Source organism: Prenolepis imparis, unplaced genomic scaffold (assembly GCF_030444845.1).
Source record: "Prenolepis imparis isolate NDT839.2.m4 unplaced genomic scaffold, iyPreImpa1.0 SCAF_3, whole genome shotgun sequence".
NCBI classification, from domain to species: Eukaryota; Metazoa; Arthropoda; class Insecta; order Hymenoptera; family Formicidae; genus Prenolepis; species Prenolepis imparis.
The window spans coordinates 5449757-5470188 of NW_028141161.1; the positions used below are offsets into that span (position 1 = coordinate 5449757).

General features: G+C 30.0%; 1 protein-coding gene, 1 long non-coding RNA gene and 1 pseudogene across 4 annotated transcripts; 2 read left to right on the forward strand and 1 right to left on the reverse strand.

Annotated features, from left to right (window-relative positions):
- Positions 1 to 3482: 3482 nt before the first annotated feature.
- Positions 3483 to 8298, reverse strand: LOC145933646 (uncharacterized). 2 transcript variants are annotated; one of them, XM_083033541.1, is made up of 7 exons: positions 8087 to 8296; positions 6809 to 6938; positions 5058 to 5810; positions 4862 to 4900; positions 4631 to 4775; positions 4372 to 4534; positions 3485 to 4127 (listed from the first exon to the last, which is right to left on the reverse strand). In XM_083033541.1, the coding sequence occupies exons 2-7, from the start codon at positions 6910 to 6912 to the stop codon at positions 3895 to 3897; spliced, it is 1437 nt and encodes a 478-aa protein (XP_082889667.1). In that variant the 5' UTR covers positions 6913 to 6938; positions 8087 to 8296; the 3' UTR covers positions 3485 to 3894. The 2 variants fall into 2 exon arrangements, with proteins under 2 accessions (XP_082889668.1, XP_082889667.1); XM_083033542.1 differs by lacking the exon at positions 6809 to 6938 and having other exon boundaries at positions 3483 to 4127; positions 8087 to 8298.
- On the forward strand, positions 5815 to 13816 carry LOC145933647 (uncharacterized). 2 transcript variants are annotated; one of them, XR_014424908.1, is made up of 5 exons: positions 5815 to 5832; positions 12028 to 12521; positions 12604 to 12681; positions 12768 to 12999; positions 13258 to 13816. It is a non-coding gene; the product is annotated as an uncharacterized LOC145933647 (long non-coding RNA). The 2 variants fall into 2 exon arrangements; XR_014424907.1 differs by lacking the exon at positions 5815 to 5832 and having other exon boundaries at positions 11846 to 12521.
- On the forward strand, positions 8542 to 11123 carry LOC145933644 (uncharacterized; annotated as a pseudogene).
- Positions 13817 to 20432: the final 6616 nt, after the last annotated feature.

Genomic DNA, 20432 nt, shown 5'->3' on the forward strand with positions numbered 1-20432 from the left:
CAGAATATATGAGACAAAATATACCAAATATGAAAATTGCATTTATATTCTATGTACAGTGTCCTAGTCAATAACCAAGTTTGGCTTTGATAGTCGACAGTACCCAAACAGCATATATGTCAGAAAGATCTCTTTAAGATATCTTTTTAAAGGTAACTTTTTGAGTAATGAAAAAAGATATCTATCAGATAAATATATTAAGATGTCCTTATCAAGAGATCTAAAAGATATCTTGTTTGAGAAGTTTCTTACATAAGATATCTAAAAGATATCTTTTGTAGAAAGTATATTAAATCTCTTCATATTGACATCAAAATGTCATCTTGAAAGTGATAAATTTGTAATATAAATGCGCATGCGCACTGCAGTAGTGTAGATAACCTTAAAAAATAATACAATTAACGTGTGTACGTGCATGGAAGTAATTGTTGCAATTATTAATCAATTTTAAGATAAAATATTTACAAGTAAGTACAATTAATCATTTTTCATTCACTAATTATCTATATTATACTTAAAAGAAAAAATCATGATAAGTATTTTAATATTACTGCAATATCTATCAATATTTCGTTCGTACATTTCGTTTTTGCAAATATTTTTATTAATTTTTTTACATTAAACACATATACAGGGTGTCCCATTTTAACTTTCGGATGAAAATATCACATTATTACGGGGTTTTAGAAACAAATGTTTCAAACATAAGTTGTATGACGTGACTAATATGAAGACTACATATAAATAATATAATCAATTAAATATATCATCAATTATTAATAGAATATATAAATTGTTTTATAATTGTTTAGATTGACGCTGTAATTACATAAAATGTTAAAACGAAAATTATTTAAACATTTATCTAAAAGCCAAAAAAATAGGCGCCTCAAAAGAATGTGTAATTCTTTGGACAATAATGAAAATAATAATCCAGTATTAACATACAAAAATATCAAATGTGGTAAAACAAATGTAACAATAAGTGATTCCGAATTTCAAGATGATAAATCTATCAATCATGTCTTAGAAGAATCAAATTACATAGATACTAAAAATAATCACAATGATTTTTTAAGTGACTCATCAATAGATGAAACTCAGATTAATGGAGATAATTTTTTTGAAAATAAAAAATCTAAAAATTTTAATAAAGTAGTGGCACGTTGGGTATGCGATTATGATATAACTCATGAAGCAACTGGCGCTCTTCTAAAAATATTAAAAAATGTTGAATTAGATGAATTACGCAATTTGCCTTTAGATCCACGAACTTTACTTGGAACTCCAAAATCAACAATAATTCGTAGTGTACCACCAGGTGAATATTTTCGTTATGGTTTAAAAAATGCCTTGCTTGATCAGTTAAGAATTATTGATATCAACAGAGTATCTAATGATATTCAGATAAATATAAATATTGATGGATTGCCAATAGCCAAAAGTTCAAAAAGTCAACTTTATCCCATTCTGGGAGAAATGTATCCAAAAATTGCTGAGCCATTTGTAATCGGAGCTTATCATGGAAATGAGAAACCTAACTCCTGTAATACATTTCTGAGAGAATTTATTGATGAATATAACGTTTTACATCAGAGCGGGTTTTATTATTGCAACCAAATATTCACAGTTACAATTAGAGCTGTAATTTGTGACACTCCAGTACGGTCTTTTGTTACATGCACAAAAAGTCACAATGGCTATTTTGAATGTGGAAAATGTAGAGAAGAGGGAAATTATGACAATCATCGCATGTTATTTTTGAATTCGAATGCGGCTTTAAGAACAGATAAAAACTTCATCCAACGTATTGATGAAGATCACCATATTGGAACATTACCGTTTGAAGAAACAGGTTTAGGGATGGTTTCGCAATTCCCACTTGACTACATGCACCTGATTTGCCTCGGAGTTGTAAAAAAAATCTTACAAACTTTCACATATGGCTCTCATAAACATAAGTTTTCTGCAAAAACGATTAAAGAAATATCTGCAAATTTAAAAACAATAGCCAAATGGATTCCATCTGAATTTGCGAGAAAAACTCGTGAATTAGAATGTCTGGATCGATGGAAAGCGACTGAATTAAGATTATTTTTATTGTATGTAGGTCCAGTTGCACTTCAAAATTATTTACCAAAGAAATATTTGATTCATTTTATTTCATTACATTGTGCAATCAGAATTCTTTGTCACGAAACAGATTGCAAAAGAAATAATAAATATGCGAAAGATTTATTGAATTATTTTGTGGAAAAATGTATTGAATTGTTTGGTACTAATTTTTTGATATATAATGTCCATAATTTAATTCATTTAGCCGATAATGTTTTAAAATTTGGTAATCTCGATTCATTCAGTGCTTTTTCATTTGAGAGTCATTTATATAATATTAAAAAAAAACTGAAAAAAGCAGACAAACCTTTACAACAGCTACACAATCGAATTATAGAACGTATCGCATGTAATTTAAAAAAAAAAGATTTTTTTTTCGAAAAACCTAAAGTATCGTGTAAAAATAATAAAATATCCGAGGAACTTGGTATTGCTTCATATCAAGAGACACGGTAGTGTCTCGCGCCTAGTTAGGGCGAAGCCGACTCTTAGAAGCGAGGCACCGTGTATCTTTACGCGAATCGGACAGTTCGAGATAGTCATAGATTCGGATACTCAATGAAGCGATCGAGTTTTTACTAGGCTTAATCGATAGATTGAGTTCGATTTATATAATGAAAGTGTATTTAATTTTGCTCTACGTGCTTTGTAAGCGGAAATATCATAATGCAAAGTCTAAATGTGAAAAATTTCTTTTAAGAAACGTCCACGTCATCATCATCATCATTATCGTTCACGCATACATACCCAGTCAGCCAAGTCTGTTCGAACAGATTTTGTCAAATGCTTGCAACAAATTGTTGTTAACAAAAAGGCTACAATTTGGCTACAAGAATTATTATTACTTGATTAAGCTAGCAGATTGGCAGCAAAAACCGAGCGAAGCTTGCTGACAAAACTCGACAACAGATTGGCAGCAAAAAGCGAGCAAAGCTTACTGCATGACTTGATGTCAAATTGACGACAAAAACCAAGCAAGATCAGTGCGCGTGAAATCTGACGTCAAGTTGACAACAAAAACCGAGCAAAGCTTGTTGACAAGACTCAATAACAGATTGGGCGCAAAAAGCGAGCAAAGCTTATTGCATAACTTGATGTCAAATTGACAGCAAAATCCGAGCAAGATCTGCGCAGAGAAATCTGACAACAAATTGTCAACAAAAATCGAACAAATTTTGCCGCTCCAAAGCTTTTTAAATTTGTCATTTTACACTGCAATAATCGAGATATATATTGATCTTTTAATTTTTTTTCTTGAAATAACTGAAATTATGTAAAAACAATAATTTTAGTTTATATTATATAATATATTAAATTATATAAATTTATTAAAAATAATAGAAATTTCGCGTTTACATTATTTGAAGGCTATATATAAATATTAAACAAAAAATAAAGTACAATATAAAATATGTATTAATAAAATATATAATAAATATATATTTTATATAAAAATATAATATATTTTTGTTCCATACAATTAAAAAAATCGCAATATTAAATTTCCGCGCATCGCAGTATTTATACAATAAATAAATGCAATTATTATTAATATAATTATATATCAATAAAATGTACAAAGTTTGTATCATTTAAGTAAACAATAAATTAATGACAAACATTTTATTGATATTATATTAATTATACGACAAATATATTATTCTAAAATAAATACTGAAGTCAGCATTATTTTGAAGTAATATTATATTTGTCATATAATTTATATAATTATATAAGTTAAAAACTTTGTACATTTTATAGATATAACTATTTAAACATTTAATTCTCGTCGTCTAGCTCGTCCATTTCCTCTGGCTGCTCGTTCGTTTCCTCTGGCCGCTCGTCTCTCCATAAATCACGGTCAATATTTCTTCTTCCACGATTATTTCGCGCACGTGGATCACGTACTCTATGCCTTAATCTTTCTTTCGCCGTTCGGAGAACTTCTCGAAATTGCATTTGAAACTCCGAACGAGTCGGTTTTTCAAAATGCTCATTGAAACATACAGCCTCTGAAAAAAAGAACGTAAATTACATTATTATTAAGACACGCAATAATGGGTGTTTTACATTTAATGACATAAGTCAGCACAAATCTAAGATCTGTTCTTTTTAGTTACACTACTTCAGAGTTTATCTTTTTCCACATTGGAAGGAGTACAGCTAAAAGAGCAAACCTTGATTGACCTTAGTCATTAAATAAAAAGCACCCAATATTTAATTACAAGTTATGAAAAAAAATGAAAAAGAGAGTACCATAAATAGCTATAGTAAGGCGAGCGTTATACAAAGGCCGTTGTTCTTCTTCGCGGCCCCACCAAGTGAACGATGGCGTTATTTCATCTTTAATAGCTTCTTTGAAGCAGAGATTTATAGCTTCCTTCAAATTAAAGCCGCCGATATATCTGAAATAATTGATCTAAAACAAGGTAAGTAAAAATTATAAATTAAAATTTTATATTATGTATATATATATATAATATTATTAAAATCATACGTTTTCTGTTTCACTTACGACATTAGTATAATCTTCCTCATCAATCCTTTCAAATCTCTCCATCTCTCTTATAGTAGATATTGGAAAGATGTCTGGTTTCTGCACTGGATAACGGCGAATCTGCACACATTTCAATATTTTCTGCAGCAAAGTATTCATTCTTCTACAAACAAGAGATCAGTATTACAGAAATGTTATAACAAAGATGTCATACGATGTATTGATAAATACGATACATATTTGACTTACTTCAGTTCTGCCTCCACACGTTCACAATTGTGCGTCTTTCTGCAAATAAGAGTAAATAGCATGTACAGAGGTAAATATTATTACTATAATTTTTATACTATTACATAAAATCAGATAAATAATTCTTATTAAATATATACGTTTTTATTAAAAATGTATAATTACATCTATTTTATACAAATATCTATAAATTTACCTATTATCTATTACGTCGATATGTGTCATAGAATGCCGATCATGAGTTGAGTCTTGACTTCCTTCATACCTTTCATCAGTTTCTGTTTGTGATATATAATTGTGTGTAGGATATGTATGTAACGTATTAGTCTGTAATACATTGGAACGGGCATAAGTGTTATGAGATGTACGTGAATATGTTTTGTTTGGTTGGAAATTTGTGTGTGTTACATTATTGTTTGTGTTGTATAATTGAACGTTTGCGTCTGAGTGTGGTTGATTGTGTATGTGTGTTTGACTATTTATGTCGTGTGCTTTAATCTGCGACTGAATATCTGTATTATGTATTTGAGTATTTTTTGGCGGTTGAAGGTTTGTGTATGTTTTATTGTTTATGTCGTGTGCGTCAATTTTTGTGTGCGATCGAATATCTGATATGTGTGCTTGATTGTGTGTTTCATTGTATACTTGATACATATCTTGTGATTGATTGTGTTCATTGTTTGTGTATGATTCATTTGTTTGATTTGGAATGTATGTGTGTGTGCGAGATGTTGGATTTTGTGTGAGTGATCGAGTAAAAGAGTTTGTTTGATTTATTTCCATATTCGTTTGCGTAGTTCTTCTTAAATCATCGATGTCCTCATCGATATCTTCAATGCTGGCTTGCTGAGATGTAATCCTTCGTTTTGGACTTTCATCCGAAGAAGTCGTCTGATAGCGCAACGGTTTTGCAATATTGCGCTTCGGCCGGGTTTCCATCTGCAAGCCTCTGTACATAAAAAACATAATTAGTAAGTGATACATTTTATGTAATATGTAACAAATGTATTTTTAGTAGCTATATAGTGAGATATATGAAAAATTTTCAATAAATTCATATATGTATAAGATGATTTTCTTATTAAATATTTATTAATTACTGACTTTCTAGCATTTTAAAAGAGAAGCAATATTACAATATTCATGATTACTTTTTTCTCTCAAAAGTATAAGCTTATAAATACATTACTCTTTTATTTTACAATATATTCATGTAAAAAATTTTTTATGTATAATATATATAATAATATAAAATTATAAAATTCTGTACAAGTTATGTATAATTATATATATATATATATAATTATACATATTATACAGAATTTTATATACGTCTATATAATTTTATATTGTTATATATGATTTATATATAAATATACAATAAAATTTGTACCGGGACATTACAATATTTATTATATATATATATATATATATATATATATATATATACATACATATATATATATTATATCTTATTAGAATAGAAATATTTTATGCAATAACTCATCATTCCACAGAAATATTTTATGCTCCATTGTTCATTTAATTTTGCAAATCAACATATATTTGTATAGTCTCAAATGAATCTGTAATTTATCTAAAAAATGTCTCATGCTTTTCAATGTCAAGTGCAATTTAACAAAAAAGAGAATTATCAAAAAGATATTACAAAATAATTTAAAGAAGAAAAATTCGAACGTCAAAGTGAGTTATCAAGCAGATTATGGTGAGAAACATACAATATATAACAAGATTCAGATGATAAATATGTATTTAAGGAGAAAAGTAATAGAAAACGACATATAAGATCATGTAAGAGCGACAAAGTTATTAGAAAGCAAACGAGAGAAAAATATATAACAAAGATTGAGAAAAAAGAACACACGTCCCATGGCCATTCCTATAAAAATAAAAATTAACAGTTTACAGCATAGACACATATCTTACATCTTCTTGCTGTGTATAATTACAGCGATAATGTATTGCAACGTTTCCGAATTTTCTTCATCACTGTCACTATCATCCGTTGATGTGTTGTTGAAAAAAATCATCCTGTAATATTTTGCATGAACTTGATCTGAATAAACATAAAAAAATTTCACTTTTAATGTGGCACACTGATATATCTGAAAAACAGAAAATACCATTCCAACAATGTAAAAATCATGAACCTCTGAAAATGTTTTTGTACAACAAAAGAAATCAAAAACAATGTTGAAGACAATATAGATCATGCCATTACGTAAAATACAACAATTGTCACATATATCTATACCAAATGTTTCTAAATTGAATTTTATATATGAAAGACAATTACTATCATTATTATGTAAAGATACATGAATAGACGAAGTCGTGATTATTACTTTGGTCTATGAATTTCTAACTGCAATTCTATTAGAAAACTGGTGAAAAAGCTAATTTCTTATAATATTTCCTGAAAATTGACATATCTTCATAACAAAATGAGGAAAATAAATCTTAACAATCACAATTGTTGGTAAAATAAAGAAAAACCGTTGATGTTATAAATATTGAATGTTGGACCATAAAGATTTTCATTTTTATAAATAAAGTGCAAGTTCTGCAAAGCTTAAGTTATTGTTAGTAATCCTCGTTTAAACACTTCGTGTATTCTTCATCTGTGCGAAGAGTAGTATGACTAGTGCCATTAACATAACAACTTTCATGACGCATCTCAGAAACTTTACACTTGGAAAAAGGCTGACAAGACATGGCTACGATGATTCAGAATGAAAGCTAGAGGTGGTACGTCAGTTATAAAACATCTTTATTGTATTATATTTTATTACTATGAAAATTAATACCTCTCTACTAGATATAATTTTTCTAATATTTACAATGAATTTTTCCAGGAAAATATTAGGATCGCATGGCTTTTTTACACCTTTATAAATACCAACTACTATTGGCCTTGCGTGCTGTATATTTGCAATTCTACATTGGATGGGCCAGAGTTGAATGCTACCAGATTTATCTAAACTACATCCATATAAAATTGAAAGTATCATATCTTTTATATTTGAAGAAAACGACCAGGAACATTAAATATCATTATTCGACTCTGTATGATTTTTACAGTGAAACAAATGTTGCAAACATACATTTTTCCTACTTTTGTATAATTTTTTCTAAGCCATTGTGAAAACTACAGTGATTTTTTTGCGACATAGCTTACTCATTTTAATTTTATTGTTTTCTTACATTTTCTCGAACGTGATACCACTGCAAGCGACGTAGCCACTCAGCTCCTTGTATCTTCAGTATCGGAAAAAATACTCGATCTCTAATTCTCTTAAAATATATAATTCTTCGTTCACTACTGCTTCGTTCGTTAGTACACGACACTGTAACCAGTGTTGTGAGACGGGCCGGGTTTTCTCGCGCATGCGCGGCGGACATAGCATCAGTGAGGTATATGTACAGATAAAAAGATGTAGCATGATCACATAATTCTGCAAAATTTTTTGTAATATAAGGAAAAATTTGTAATATATAATTAATAATACAGCATACATATGCACAATTATATATATACATATATATTGTATTATTAAATATATATTACATATTTCTCCCGCCAAGAGTGTCAACCGTCAGCGCCCTATCTCCTACCACCTCTTCACTACAGATAGATACATCACTGCTAACAGCCATTATGGCCGCGCATGCGCGAGAAAACCCGGCCCGTCTCACAACACTGACCATATATCCGTTTTTGTTTTCGCAATCTCGCCAAGATAAAAATGGCGAGACATTATACCGCCAAAACGTTATTCTCGGAAAGGCTGTGCTATATTGTTCGTTATTGCTCGAAGATTTATCGTTATATTGTGCACAGAGCGGCAGAGCGCCAGCCCTGATCATTTTGAGTTCAGTTGTAACAGCAGGTTATATATTAACGAGTGAAGCAGTGGTGAACGAAGAATATACCTTTTAAGAAAATTAGAGATCGAGTTATATTTTTTCAAGGACACTGAGGATATAAGGAGCTGTAGAGTGGACACGTCGCTTGCAGCAGTGTGGTGTATCACGTTCGAGAAAACACGTAAATATGGAAAGAAAGTTAAAATTAAGTATATCGCGAAAATCGATGTCCAGTTTATCCAGAAGGCAACGAAGTAGAATTATGTGGGAAATTAGAAAAAATTTACGTTTGCAATATCGTTTAAAATGCAAAACTGTTGCTATTACAGAGTCTAATAATCGGTGTGATATTCAAGATACTCCTGGTCTGTCAATAACCGAATTTTATGGCTCTACTTCAAATATAAATGACACTTGCAATTATAGGGACAATGTTGTGGAAGACGATAAGGTTTCTTCTTCTTCCGTCTCTGATGCTAGTGATGTAATTTCATCATTCTGTAAAATTACTTCCATGGAATTTTTCCGCGAAAGTTTAGCAGCTTGCTTTGTCAATAACAATCTTACGCATGCACAAGGTAATAGCATATTATCTGTTCTTCGAACTCATCCCTGTTTTAATATATTACCAAAGGACGTTAGAACACTTCTTGATACACCACGTGTATGTACTGTTGTGTCAAATGTAGAACCAGGAGAGTATATTCATTTTGATGTAGAAACAAAGATTATTCAACATCTGTCACATATTTCCATCGCATCTATTCATCATGTTAATCAATTGGAACTAGATTTTAATGTAGACGGATGTAGTTTAGATAAATCTGGTAGCATTCAACTCTGGCCCATCCAATGTAGAATTGCAAATATACAGCACGCAAGGCCAATAGTAGTTGGTATTTATAAAGGTGTAAAAAAGCCATGCGATCCTAATATTTTCCTGGAAAAATTCATTGTAGATGTTATAAAAATTATATCTAGTGGAGGTCTTAATTTTCATGGTAATAAAATACCAATACGTTTGAGATGTTTTATAGCTGATGCACCAGCTCGAGCTTTCATTTTGAATCATCGTAGCCATGTTTCTTGTCAGCCTTGTTCCAAGTGTAAAGTTTCTGGGATACGTCATGAAGGTCGTTATGTTTTCAATGGCACTAATCATTCTTTTCGCACAGATGAAGAATATATCAGGTGTTTAGATGAGGATCATCATAAAGAAGGTAGGAGCCCATTATCAATGCTTCCGATAGGTATGGTTTCGCAAGTTCCTTTTGAGTACATGCATCTTGTATGCTTAGGTGTAATGAAGAAACTCTTGTCTGCATGGGTATATGGTAAATATTCACGTCTCTCTAAGTTGTCAGGAAGATCCATCCATATTATTTGTACAAGATTAAATAATCTTAAAGAATATTGTCCCTCGGATTTCGCAAGGCGCCCCAGATCTCTTGATATATGCTCCAAATATAAAGCAACAGAATTTCGCCAATTTTTGTTGTATACAGGCCCAGTTGTAATGTACGGTATACTAGATGAACGATTGTACAAGCATTTTTTATTCTTACATGCAGCAATAAGGGTCTTGGTTTCTAATTCATCGTTAAGACAACACTTAAGCTTTGCAGAACTTGCACTACAAAAATTTGTTCATAGAAGTGAAAATCTTTATGGTCCGACATTCAACACTTACAATGTCCATGGTCTTCTTCATCTTACCAGCGATGTAAGAGTTTTGGTTGTTTAGATTCATTTTCCGCATTTCCTTATGAAAATAATATGTCGATTTTCCGTAAGTATTGTAGGAAACCAGGTTTACCTCTTCAACAGTTTTCCAATAGAATGGCGGAGCTAGAAGTTCATGGAACAAGCAATAATCACGATGTTGATTCGTCTATCCATGTATCTGTGCCGTATAATAATGATAGTAATTGTCTTCAATATCGTAAAATTCAAATTAGAAACATATTATTAGGTATAGATGATGTACGTGACAGTTGTTGTATTTTACGTGATGGATCAATCTGTGTTGTCTTCTACGTTATTAAGGATAATAACTCCTTTCGTTTAGGTGTGAAAAAATTTTTAGAAGTTCGTGATTTTTATGATACTGGCTTGGTATCTTCTGTTTTTCAAATATATAAGTGTGCTACATTAAACAACGAAATATTGTATGTTCATCCAGATCAAGTTCATGCAAAATGTTATAGGATGCCTTTTTTCAACAACACCTCGACAGATGATAGCGACAGTGATGAAGAAAATAATTTGGAAACGTCGCAATACATTGTTGCTGTAATTATACATAGCGAGAAGATGTAATTTGTGTCAATGCTATAAACTTTTAATTTTTATTTTTACAGGAATTGCCACAGAATGTGTACTTTTTCTTATACATCTTCTTTTCATAGTTTTATAGTTTTCATAATTTTATATCATTCTTATTTTTATTTTTGTCGTTCTTTCATGGTCTTGTTACCTTTCTTTATTTCCTTACATTGCATAGATAATATTTATCTATATCTCATTGTATTGTATATTCTTCACAATACTCTGCATAACTCACTATGATGTATGATTTTTTTCTTATTTTTTAACTTTTCTTGATAATCCATTCTTTGTTGAATTGCATTTGATATTGAGAAGCATTTTGTAGATAGATTATAAGTTTACTTAAAGCAACAAAAATCTGTAAACATGGATTTGCAAAAAGAGATAAACAATAGAATTATTGCATAAAATATTCTTGTAAAGCGATAAGAGTTATTGTATAAAATATTTCTGTTATATATTAAGTTATATTATCTGGAAAATATATGCAAGCGTTTCTCAGGTGGGGAACACTACTTCGTAGTGCAATAGGATGCCACAGTCAGGTTTTAGTGAGTCGGGTTGGAACTTTGGAGTTCATCTAACCTCACACTACCTGAAGCCTCCCCCAAAGTGGAGGGTGTTCAACACTAGTGAATTTCCTGACTTTAAAAAAAAAAAAAAAAGTTATATTTATATTTATATATGCATTTATAAACTACTTTTGAAGAGAAAAAAATTATGAATACTATATATATATATATATAGTATTCATAATTTGTATGAATATATTGCTTCTCTTTCAAACACTAGAAATTTAGCAATTAATAAAATACTTAAGTTTCTTAGAAAATCTTATAGATGAATGTATTTAAAACTTTTTTTCATATATTTGAGTATAGCTAGCACAAAATACATGTGTTATACATATTATATAAAATTTATCACTTACTATGTTTTTTGATTTACAGGGATTTGCAGATAAAAACGCGTTCGAAACGCATAATTTCAAAACCATTGTACAACCAAACGACTTCTTTAGATAAAAGTCTTAAACGAAGGAACATCACATCAGCAATTGTCGGAGACATCAGTGATTTGAGGAGAACTGAACAAACAAATATAAGATAATAAGAATTGATTTAATGTTGTGTAATAATAAAAATTATAGTATTATATATTTACCTCTGTGTACATTTCATCTTTGCAGAACGACGTACAATTGTGTAGAACATATGGAGGCAGAATTGAAGTGTCAGATATGTAACATATTTATCAACACATGTGACATCACTTACGCTGTTATAACATTTCTAGAAAATTGATTAATTCTTTGTTTGTAGAATTACTACTTTGCTGAAAAAAATTTAAAAATGCAGGATTGCAGCCATCCATTGCAAAAGCCAAATATCCTCCCATTATATCATCTTTAACAGAAATAGATTCGAAAGATTATTCTAACATCGTAAGTAAAACAAAAAATGTGTATGCTCTTAATAATATTTTTATAATGTAAATAAAATAAATTTTTACTTACCTTGTTTTAGGTCAATTATTTACGTAGTGAAGCTGTGAGGAAGGACAACAACACTTGCATAACACTGGCCTTATTATGAATATTTATGGTACCATCTTTTCTATTTCTTTACAACTGTTGTAATTATATTTCGTATCCTATTAATAATAATGTAGCTTGCTTTCTATTTTTTAGAGACTATTTCAAGTTTCAACCAGTATTTTGAAAAACCGACTTGTTAGGAATTCCAAGTACAGTTTCGAAAAGCTCTCCGAATGGCGAAAGACAGATGAAGCACAGGATACATGATTCACGCGGACAATGAATAACGATCGAAGAAAGAATCATCAACCGAGACTTATGGAACGATGAGCAAAATCACACGAACGAGGATTAACGAGGATATTTAAAAATTGTTAATTTTAAGGTTAGTCAATAGATATTACTTAATGACAAATTTGTGTATGTGTGTGTCTTCTATTTTGTTCCGTTTCTGTTTTGATTGGATACAATTTTCCTGATTTCTTAATCATGGTGTAATGAAAATCTCTATATATAAGCATTAATTGATATGAGTGATAATGTCCAATTAAGATGTGTGCTAACGGAATACCTCATTTATTAAATGCGTATATTTAAAATTTGAAATGCTGTAATTAATGTATAAAAACATTTTAATTTCTAGGAAATCCGAATGTCAAGGATACCTGCAATGGATGGACAAAAGAAGGAAAAAGAAATCATAATTAGCAGGTGGATAGGTTATTGGATAAAAAAAGGGATAGAGGATTACGTAGAATGTATAGATACTACAGCTGCTATTGGATTTCGGGAAGTTCCTGTGACAATTCCCGAATTCCCGGTAGGCAAGCCGTAAAGTAGTTGCCACCAGGGAAAAGTTTTTTAGTAGTAGAAAGTATAATATAGAAGTAGAAATATTTTAATATACAGATTCATATTTTCAAATGTGGATATACTTCATCTTTGAGATAAAAAACCAAAGTGTCAATTAGTTTTTTTCACAAGGGCCGGCTGCCGAAAATGTATAATGCATTTTCTTTTCCCGCTTATGTAAAAAAAGAGAACCAATTAGCATTTTTGGTTTTTTATCTCCAAAGACGAAATATGTCCACTTCATTTTAAAACATGAATCTGTATATTAAAATATTTCTACTTTTATTATATATATTTATATAAGTATAATATGATTTATTTGTAAATATTTCACATATTTAAATTGTAAACGCGATTTTATATTAGTAAAATATTGTAAACTTTAATAATAAGTATTAATATTTATACTTTATAGTATAAATTGTTTTATATTATATAAAAATTTGTATTAATAAAATAAAATCAGATTTTATTTATATAATCTCAATTATTTAAAAAAAAGTAAATTAAAAAGATCAATAATAGTAGAATATATACGTCAAATTTAAATGGCTTTGGAACGGCAAAGTTTGTTCGATTTTTGTTGACAATTTGTCGTCAAATTGTGCGTGCAGATCTTGCTCGGATTTTGCCAACAATTTGACATCAAACCATGTCAGCAAGCTTTGCTCGGGTTTTGTCACCAATTTGCTGTCAGGTTATGTCAGCAAAGTTTGTCAACAAATTACGAGCTTAATGTGGACACAGATGGCTATGGATTTGGTGTGGAATTTTGATCCAATTTGATGCCAATTTGCGCGCAATTTGTAAACATTTTGCTGACTGGGTAGTAGTATCTATCGTGCTACACGTATTATTAATCACACGTATACAACACATGCATACACGTATATCACACGTAAACAACACATGCAATAGATGCATGTAGTAGTAATCTTGTCCAGTTCTCACGTTTCACAACAGACGGCGTTAGTGGCGCTCTGCGATATTAGCAGCGTGCGGGGTTATGATAATATATATATATAATATATATAACGTGTATGTGATATGTGACATTAGACATAGGTTAAGTGTGCGCTTAACTCGTTTTTATTTATTATAAGAAAATCCAGCCAGAGGGTCATAATCGATAGAAGAAGAAGATGAGATTTATAAGAATCAAGTTATTTTATTTTATATTTCTTATAACAATATTAACAATTATATTCTTATGAAAAAATAATAGGATGGTTACGTAACAAGAAAATAGTTATTATTATATTATTATGAAAAAAATATAGTATATCACATATAAGTATTGCATATCACATGTATGTAGTATATTGCATATCACATGTATCGTTACCATTTTATTTTACTATTTCTTTCATAATAATAACTACTTTCATGCTACGCTACCATCCTACTATTTCTTTTATAAGTACATAATTATTGATGTAAAATAAGGAAGCGAATAAAAGCTAATAATAATAAATAATGTAAAGATAATAGTGCTATAAATGATATGAGCTATAATAAAGAATTTATATACATTTTTATAGCTCATAGCATTCATAACATTATTATCTTTACATTATTTATTATTATTAGCTTTTATTTGCTTCCTTATTTTACATCAATAATTATATACTTATGAAAGAAATAATAAGATGGTAGCGTAGCATGAAAGTTATTATTATGAAAGAAATAGTAAAATGGTAACGATACATGTGATATGCAATATACTACATACATGTGATATGCAATACTACTTATATGTACTATATTTCTTTTATAATAATTACTTTCTTGTTACGCTGCCATCCTACTATTTCTTTCATAAGTATATAATTGTTAATATAAAATAAAGAAACAGTATATTTTGTATATATGTACGTACTCTAATGATTTAAATATGTTTTACATTACAGGTACAGAATGAGGACATTGTAATTTTTTGAAATAGTACTAGAGTTGCTCAAAAAGTAATGCCCTACATTATTTTTTCAGAATATTTATTCAACAATTTATACACAATATACATGGTAATCTCAATCAACTTCTATTTCTTTATGCCAGTACGATACATTATATGTATTTACTTGCCTTTACTGTACCAACTTTTGTCCTTTCCACGTAACCATGTTTTCACATTTGAATCACGCCCTCTTCATCTTCCAAACCGTATTTTGCGAAGTGCATTTAATTAAGTGGTTCAAAAAGTTAAATATTGGAAGTTATCGCTAAACTGTGTTAAACATATAATTTAAAGATCTCTGCGAAACAAGATTGGGAAGATGATGAGGGGATGATTGAAGCTGTGATGACATAGTTACGTAGAAAAAACAAGAGTTGATACAGTAAAGGCATACATATACTTGTATCATGCTGGTATAAGGTTATAGAAGTTGATTGAGATTATATTAAAAAATAATATATATTTAAAAAGAAGAAATATCTATGTATGTTTAAAAACATTTTAAACCTGTTTAATAAATAGTTTCTGAAAAAATGGCATTATTTGAGCAACCCTAGTAAATCTAAATCATATACAAAAATGAATGATATCCCTATAAAAACTTACCTTTAAAAAAAAGGTAAAAAAAGGCGCCTAGTATGGGCACGCCAGTAGTGAAAAATTACCCATTGCAAACCCATGTGTAAAATCGTATGAAAAATTACTCATTGCAAACCCATGTAGAATTGTAGTATAAAAAATTACCTATTGCAAACTTATGTAGAATCATATGAAAAATTATCCATTGCAAACCCATGTAGAATCGTACTACAAAAGTAATGATGTAAAAAAAAATTGCGCGCCAAGTAAAAGTAGAAACTTTTGTACCAGTGGAAAATTTAAGTTGCAAACCTATAGAGTCGTATAATGAACCAGTGAAAAATTTAAGTTGCAAACTCATATAGAATAGTATAAAAATTAAAAAATTATTAAAATTAATACAAATAAAAAAAATAAAAAAATTTTAATTAAAAAAACTAGGCACTGCTAAATTAAACAATATGCTAAAGTTAATTTTGAAATTTAGCAGTGCCTAGTTTTTTTAATTAAAATTATTTTATTTTTTTTTATTTGTATTAATTTTAATAATTTTTTTAATTTTTATACTATTCTACATGAGTTTGCAACTTAAATTTTTCACTGGTTCATTATACGACTCTATAGGTTTGCAACTTAAATTTTCCACTGGTACAAAAGTTTCTACTTTTACTTGGCGCGCAATTTTTTTTTATATCATTACTTTTGTAGTACGATTCTACATGGGTTTGCAATGGATAATTTTTCATATGATTCTACATAAGTTTGCAATAGGTAATTTTTTATACTACAATTCTACATGGGTTTGCAATGTAATACTATACATTATAATAAATTTAGCCTATCAACAATAAATAAAGCGGATAAGTTTTGTTATTTACAAGATGGATCTAATATTGTACGCGTAAAAAATATTTGTTTGAATAATGACAATTATATTATTTTAATTGGAGAATCATTGATAAATCCTATAGGATTTCCAAATTATCCTACTTATTCAAAGGAATTTGATATTGTAATCGGGAATCAATGGTCTCATTCGACAAATTTTGATGCAAATGATGTTACCAGAAAAGCTGTATGTATCCCATATAAGAAGTCTTATTGTTTCTTGCCTTTGCTACATTCATCTAGTTAAAAAGATTATTTTATTTCCAATTCATAATACAGAAAATAATTGCCTAGAATTAATAATTTAAAGTTATTATACTTTTACTGATCTTATTTTGTCATTATGTATTAGATATAAATTTTCTTATTTATAAGCATACTTTATATTTTAACAACTAATCAAAAAGATTATTTTTTATCAATCATTCCATTTCATGCGGGTAAAAAAATTACTCAAACATATAAAAGTATAACTAATTATATTATGTTTTTATTCTAATTTGTCTTTGTAAAATAAAAATTGATTTTTAAAATGATAAAGCTATTTTTAGATGTAATTATAAATATAAAGAATATATTAAAAATAATATTAATAGAAATGATAACAATTATAAATATATTTCTATAAGTATTTAATCATTCATCGTGTGTATCGATCGTTGAAGGTTTCTAACTGTGTTTCATTTCAATTTATGCGCTTCATTATATATATACCCAGATAGCCAAATCTGTCAAGAGCATGTATTAAAACTGTGTGCTATATATTTTTGCCAGCAAAAAAACTGCAGATTTTATACAAAACTTGTTATATCAGATAATGATAGTAGAACGTTGGCAGAAATGTTATAAAATCTGCTGACATAATTTGGCAGCAAGTCAGTAGCAGAAATCAAGCAGGATTTGTATAGAATTATCATAGCAGATTGGTAGTAGAAACCGAGCAGGATTTGCGCAACGCAGTTTGGTGTCAGATTGACGGCAGAAATCGAGCAAGATTTGCGCGCGCACAATCTGATGGCAAATTGACAACAGGATCTGCATTTTGCAGTTATTTAATAGTTCCTTCACCTACCGCTATGTGATGTATTTTCTCGCAATCAAATTTCTGTTAAAAATAGATATAAAGTCTGCAAGTCGTGGCTATTAATAAAAGATCAAAAGTATATTTTTCTATCAGTTTAATTTTTGATATCTGACAAGTCTAACATGAGAATATTAAACTTATTAGAATCAATAGGATATACATGAAAAATTATCCATTTACTTTCTAATTTAAAGCATAAAGCAGAATTTAATTCTCATATAAATTATATCTTAAATTTTATAAATTATAAATTTAATTATTTTTACAATTTATTTTATTAATTTAATTAATAGATTAAATTGAACATTTAATTGCTATGTGAGATATAACTACATACAATATAATATGTTATACATTAAATATCATATTTATGAAAAAAAAAATTATAAGTAGCGGATAACACGTCTTATGCATCTGTTATATTCATCGAAGAATATTGAATTTTATTATACTTATATGTTCAAATGGCAAGGAACTGCAGATCCTACTCGATTTCTGCCGCCAATCTGCTATTAGATTGCGTTTGACAGATCTGCTCGGTTTCTGCCGCCAATCTGCCATCAAACTATATGTGCAGATCTGCTCGGTTTCTGCCGCCAATCTACTGTCAGATTTTGCTTACTAAGGCTGGATCTACAATGGTCTATCAAGCCGTGACGGATGTCGGAACGTAAGCGATGGTCCAATGAGAAAATTTCGAGAAATTTCCTCATTGGACCATCGGTTACGTTCCGACATCCGTCACGGCTTGATAGACCATTGTAGATCCAGCCTAACTATGCTAGCAGAATATCATCAATTGCGGACACAGTGGATAGGAATCTGCTGTAAAGTCATGATTAGATCTGCTGTCATACTGCCGACATGCTGCTAACATTTTGCTATCTGGGTATACAGGGTGTCCGGTAATAGTCGCATCAACCGTCGTGTGCAGGTAGAGCTAGTTAAACCGAGTAGAAAAGTCCTCTACCATTTTGCGATATTCTCAATAATAAGAGAGATATTAATTAATAAAGATCGGCCAATTCGTGTGACGACGGCGAGAAGAGACAGCCCAGTTTTATGTCGTTACTAAGCATGCGGCGAAAACAAACAGTATAATGTTACACGGTTGCTAAGCGCGCGATGAAGCGGGGAGGAGCGCTTTACAAAAGACAGTAACTCCATACGAGTAGCGCTAACTCTGGACCCCCGAGTGGGCTGTCTCTTCTCGCCGCACGCTTACCATCGCGCGAATTGGCTGATTTTCTTTAATTTATTTCTCTCTTATTATTGAGAATATCGCAAAATGGTAGAGGACTTTTCTACTCGGTTTAACTAGCTCTACCTGCACACGACGGTTGATGCGACTATTACCGGACACCCTGTATATATATTGGGTGATTGAATAATACCGTGAAGATCTCTCCAGCAAAAAAACAGTTTACGCACTGCGCATATAGCCGATCTGCGTATAATCATATATCGCTATCAAAATTGGAAGGAAAGCCGGTATTTTCTATAATTTTTTATATATATGTATGTGCTTCTACGAGCTGTAACGAGTTGCAATATAATTTTCCTTCAAACATCGGTTTATTAAACGTTAAATACCCAGATAGCAAAATGTTAGCAGCATGTCGGCAGTATGACAGCAGATCTAATCATGACTTTACAGCAGATTCCTATCCACTGTGTCCGCAATTGATGATATTCTGCTAGCATAGTTAGTAAGCAAAATCTGGCAGCAGATTGGCGGCAGAAACCGAGCAGATCTGCACATATAGTTTGATGGCAGATTGGCGGCAGAAACCGAACAGATCTGTCAAACGCAATCTAATAGCAGATTGGCGGCAGAAATCGAGCAGGATCTGTACAGTTCCTTGCCATTTGAACATATAAGTATAATAAAATTCAATATTTTTCGATGAATATAACAGATGCATAAGACGTGTTATCCGCTACTTATAATTTTTTTTTTCATAAATATGATATTTAATGTATAACATATTATATTGTATGTAGTTATATCTCACATAGCAATTAAATGTTCAATTTAATCTATTAATTAAATTAATAAAATAAATTGCAAAAATAATTAAATTTATATAATTTATAAAATTTAAGATATAATTTATATGAGAATTAAATTCTGCTTTATGCTTTAAATAGAAAGTAAATGGATAATTTTTCATGTATATCCTATTGATTCTAATAAGTTTAATATTCTCATGTTAGACTTGTCAGATATCAAAAATTAAACTGATAGAAAAATATACTTTTGATCTTTTATCCAAGACTTGCAGACTTTATATCTATTTTTAACAGAAAGGGCCTAGGGGGATAAGCGTGTAAAAGTTGCCCCCGCACGTATCAAGTTTAGATTGACACCATAGATTGGCATCTATGTGACGAAAAAATCCTGCAAATATCAACCTTAAAATTACATTTTTGTAGGAGTTATGGAGGGAGAAAGCAA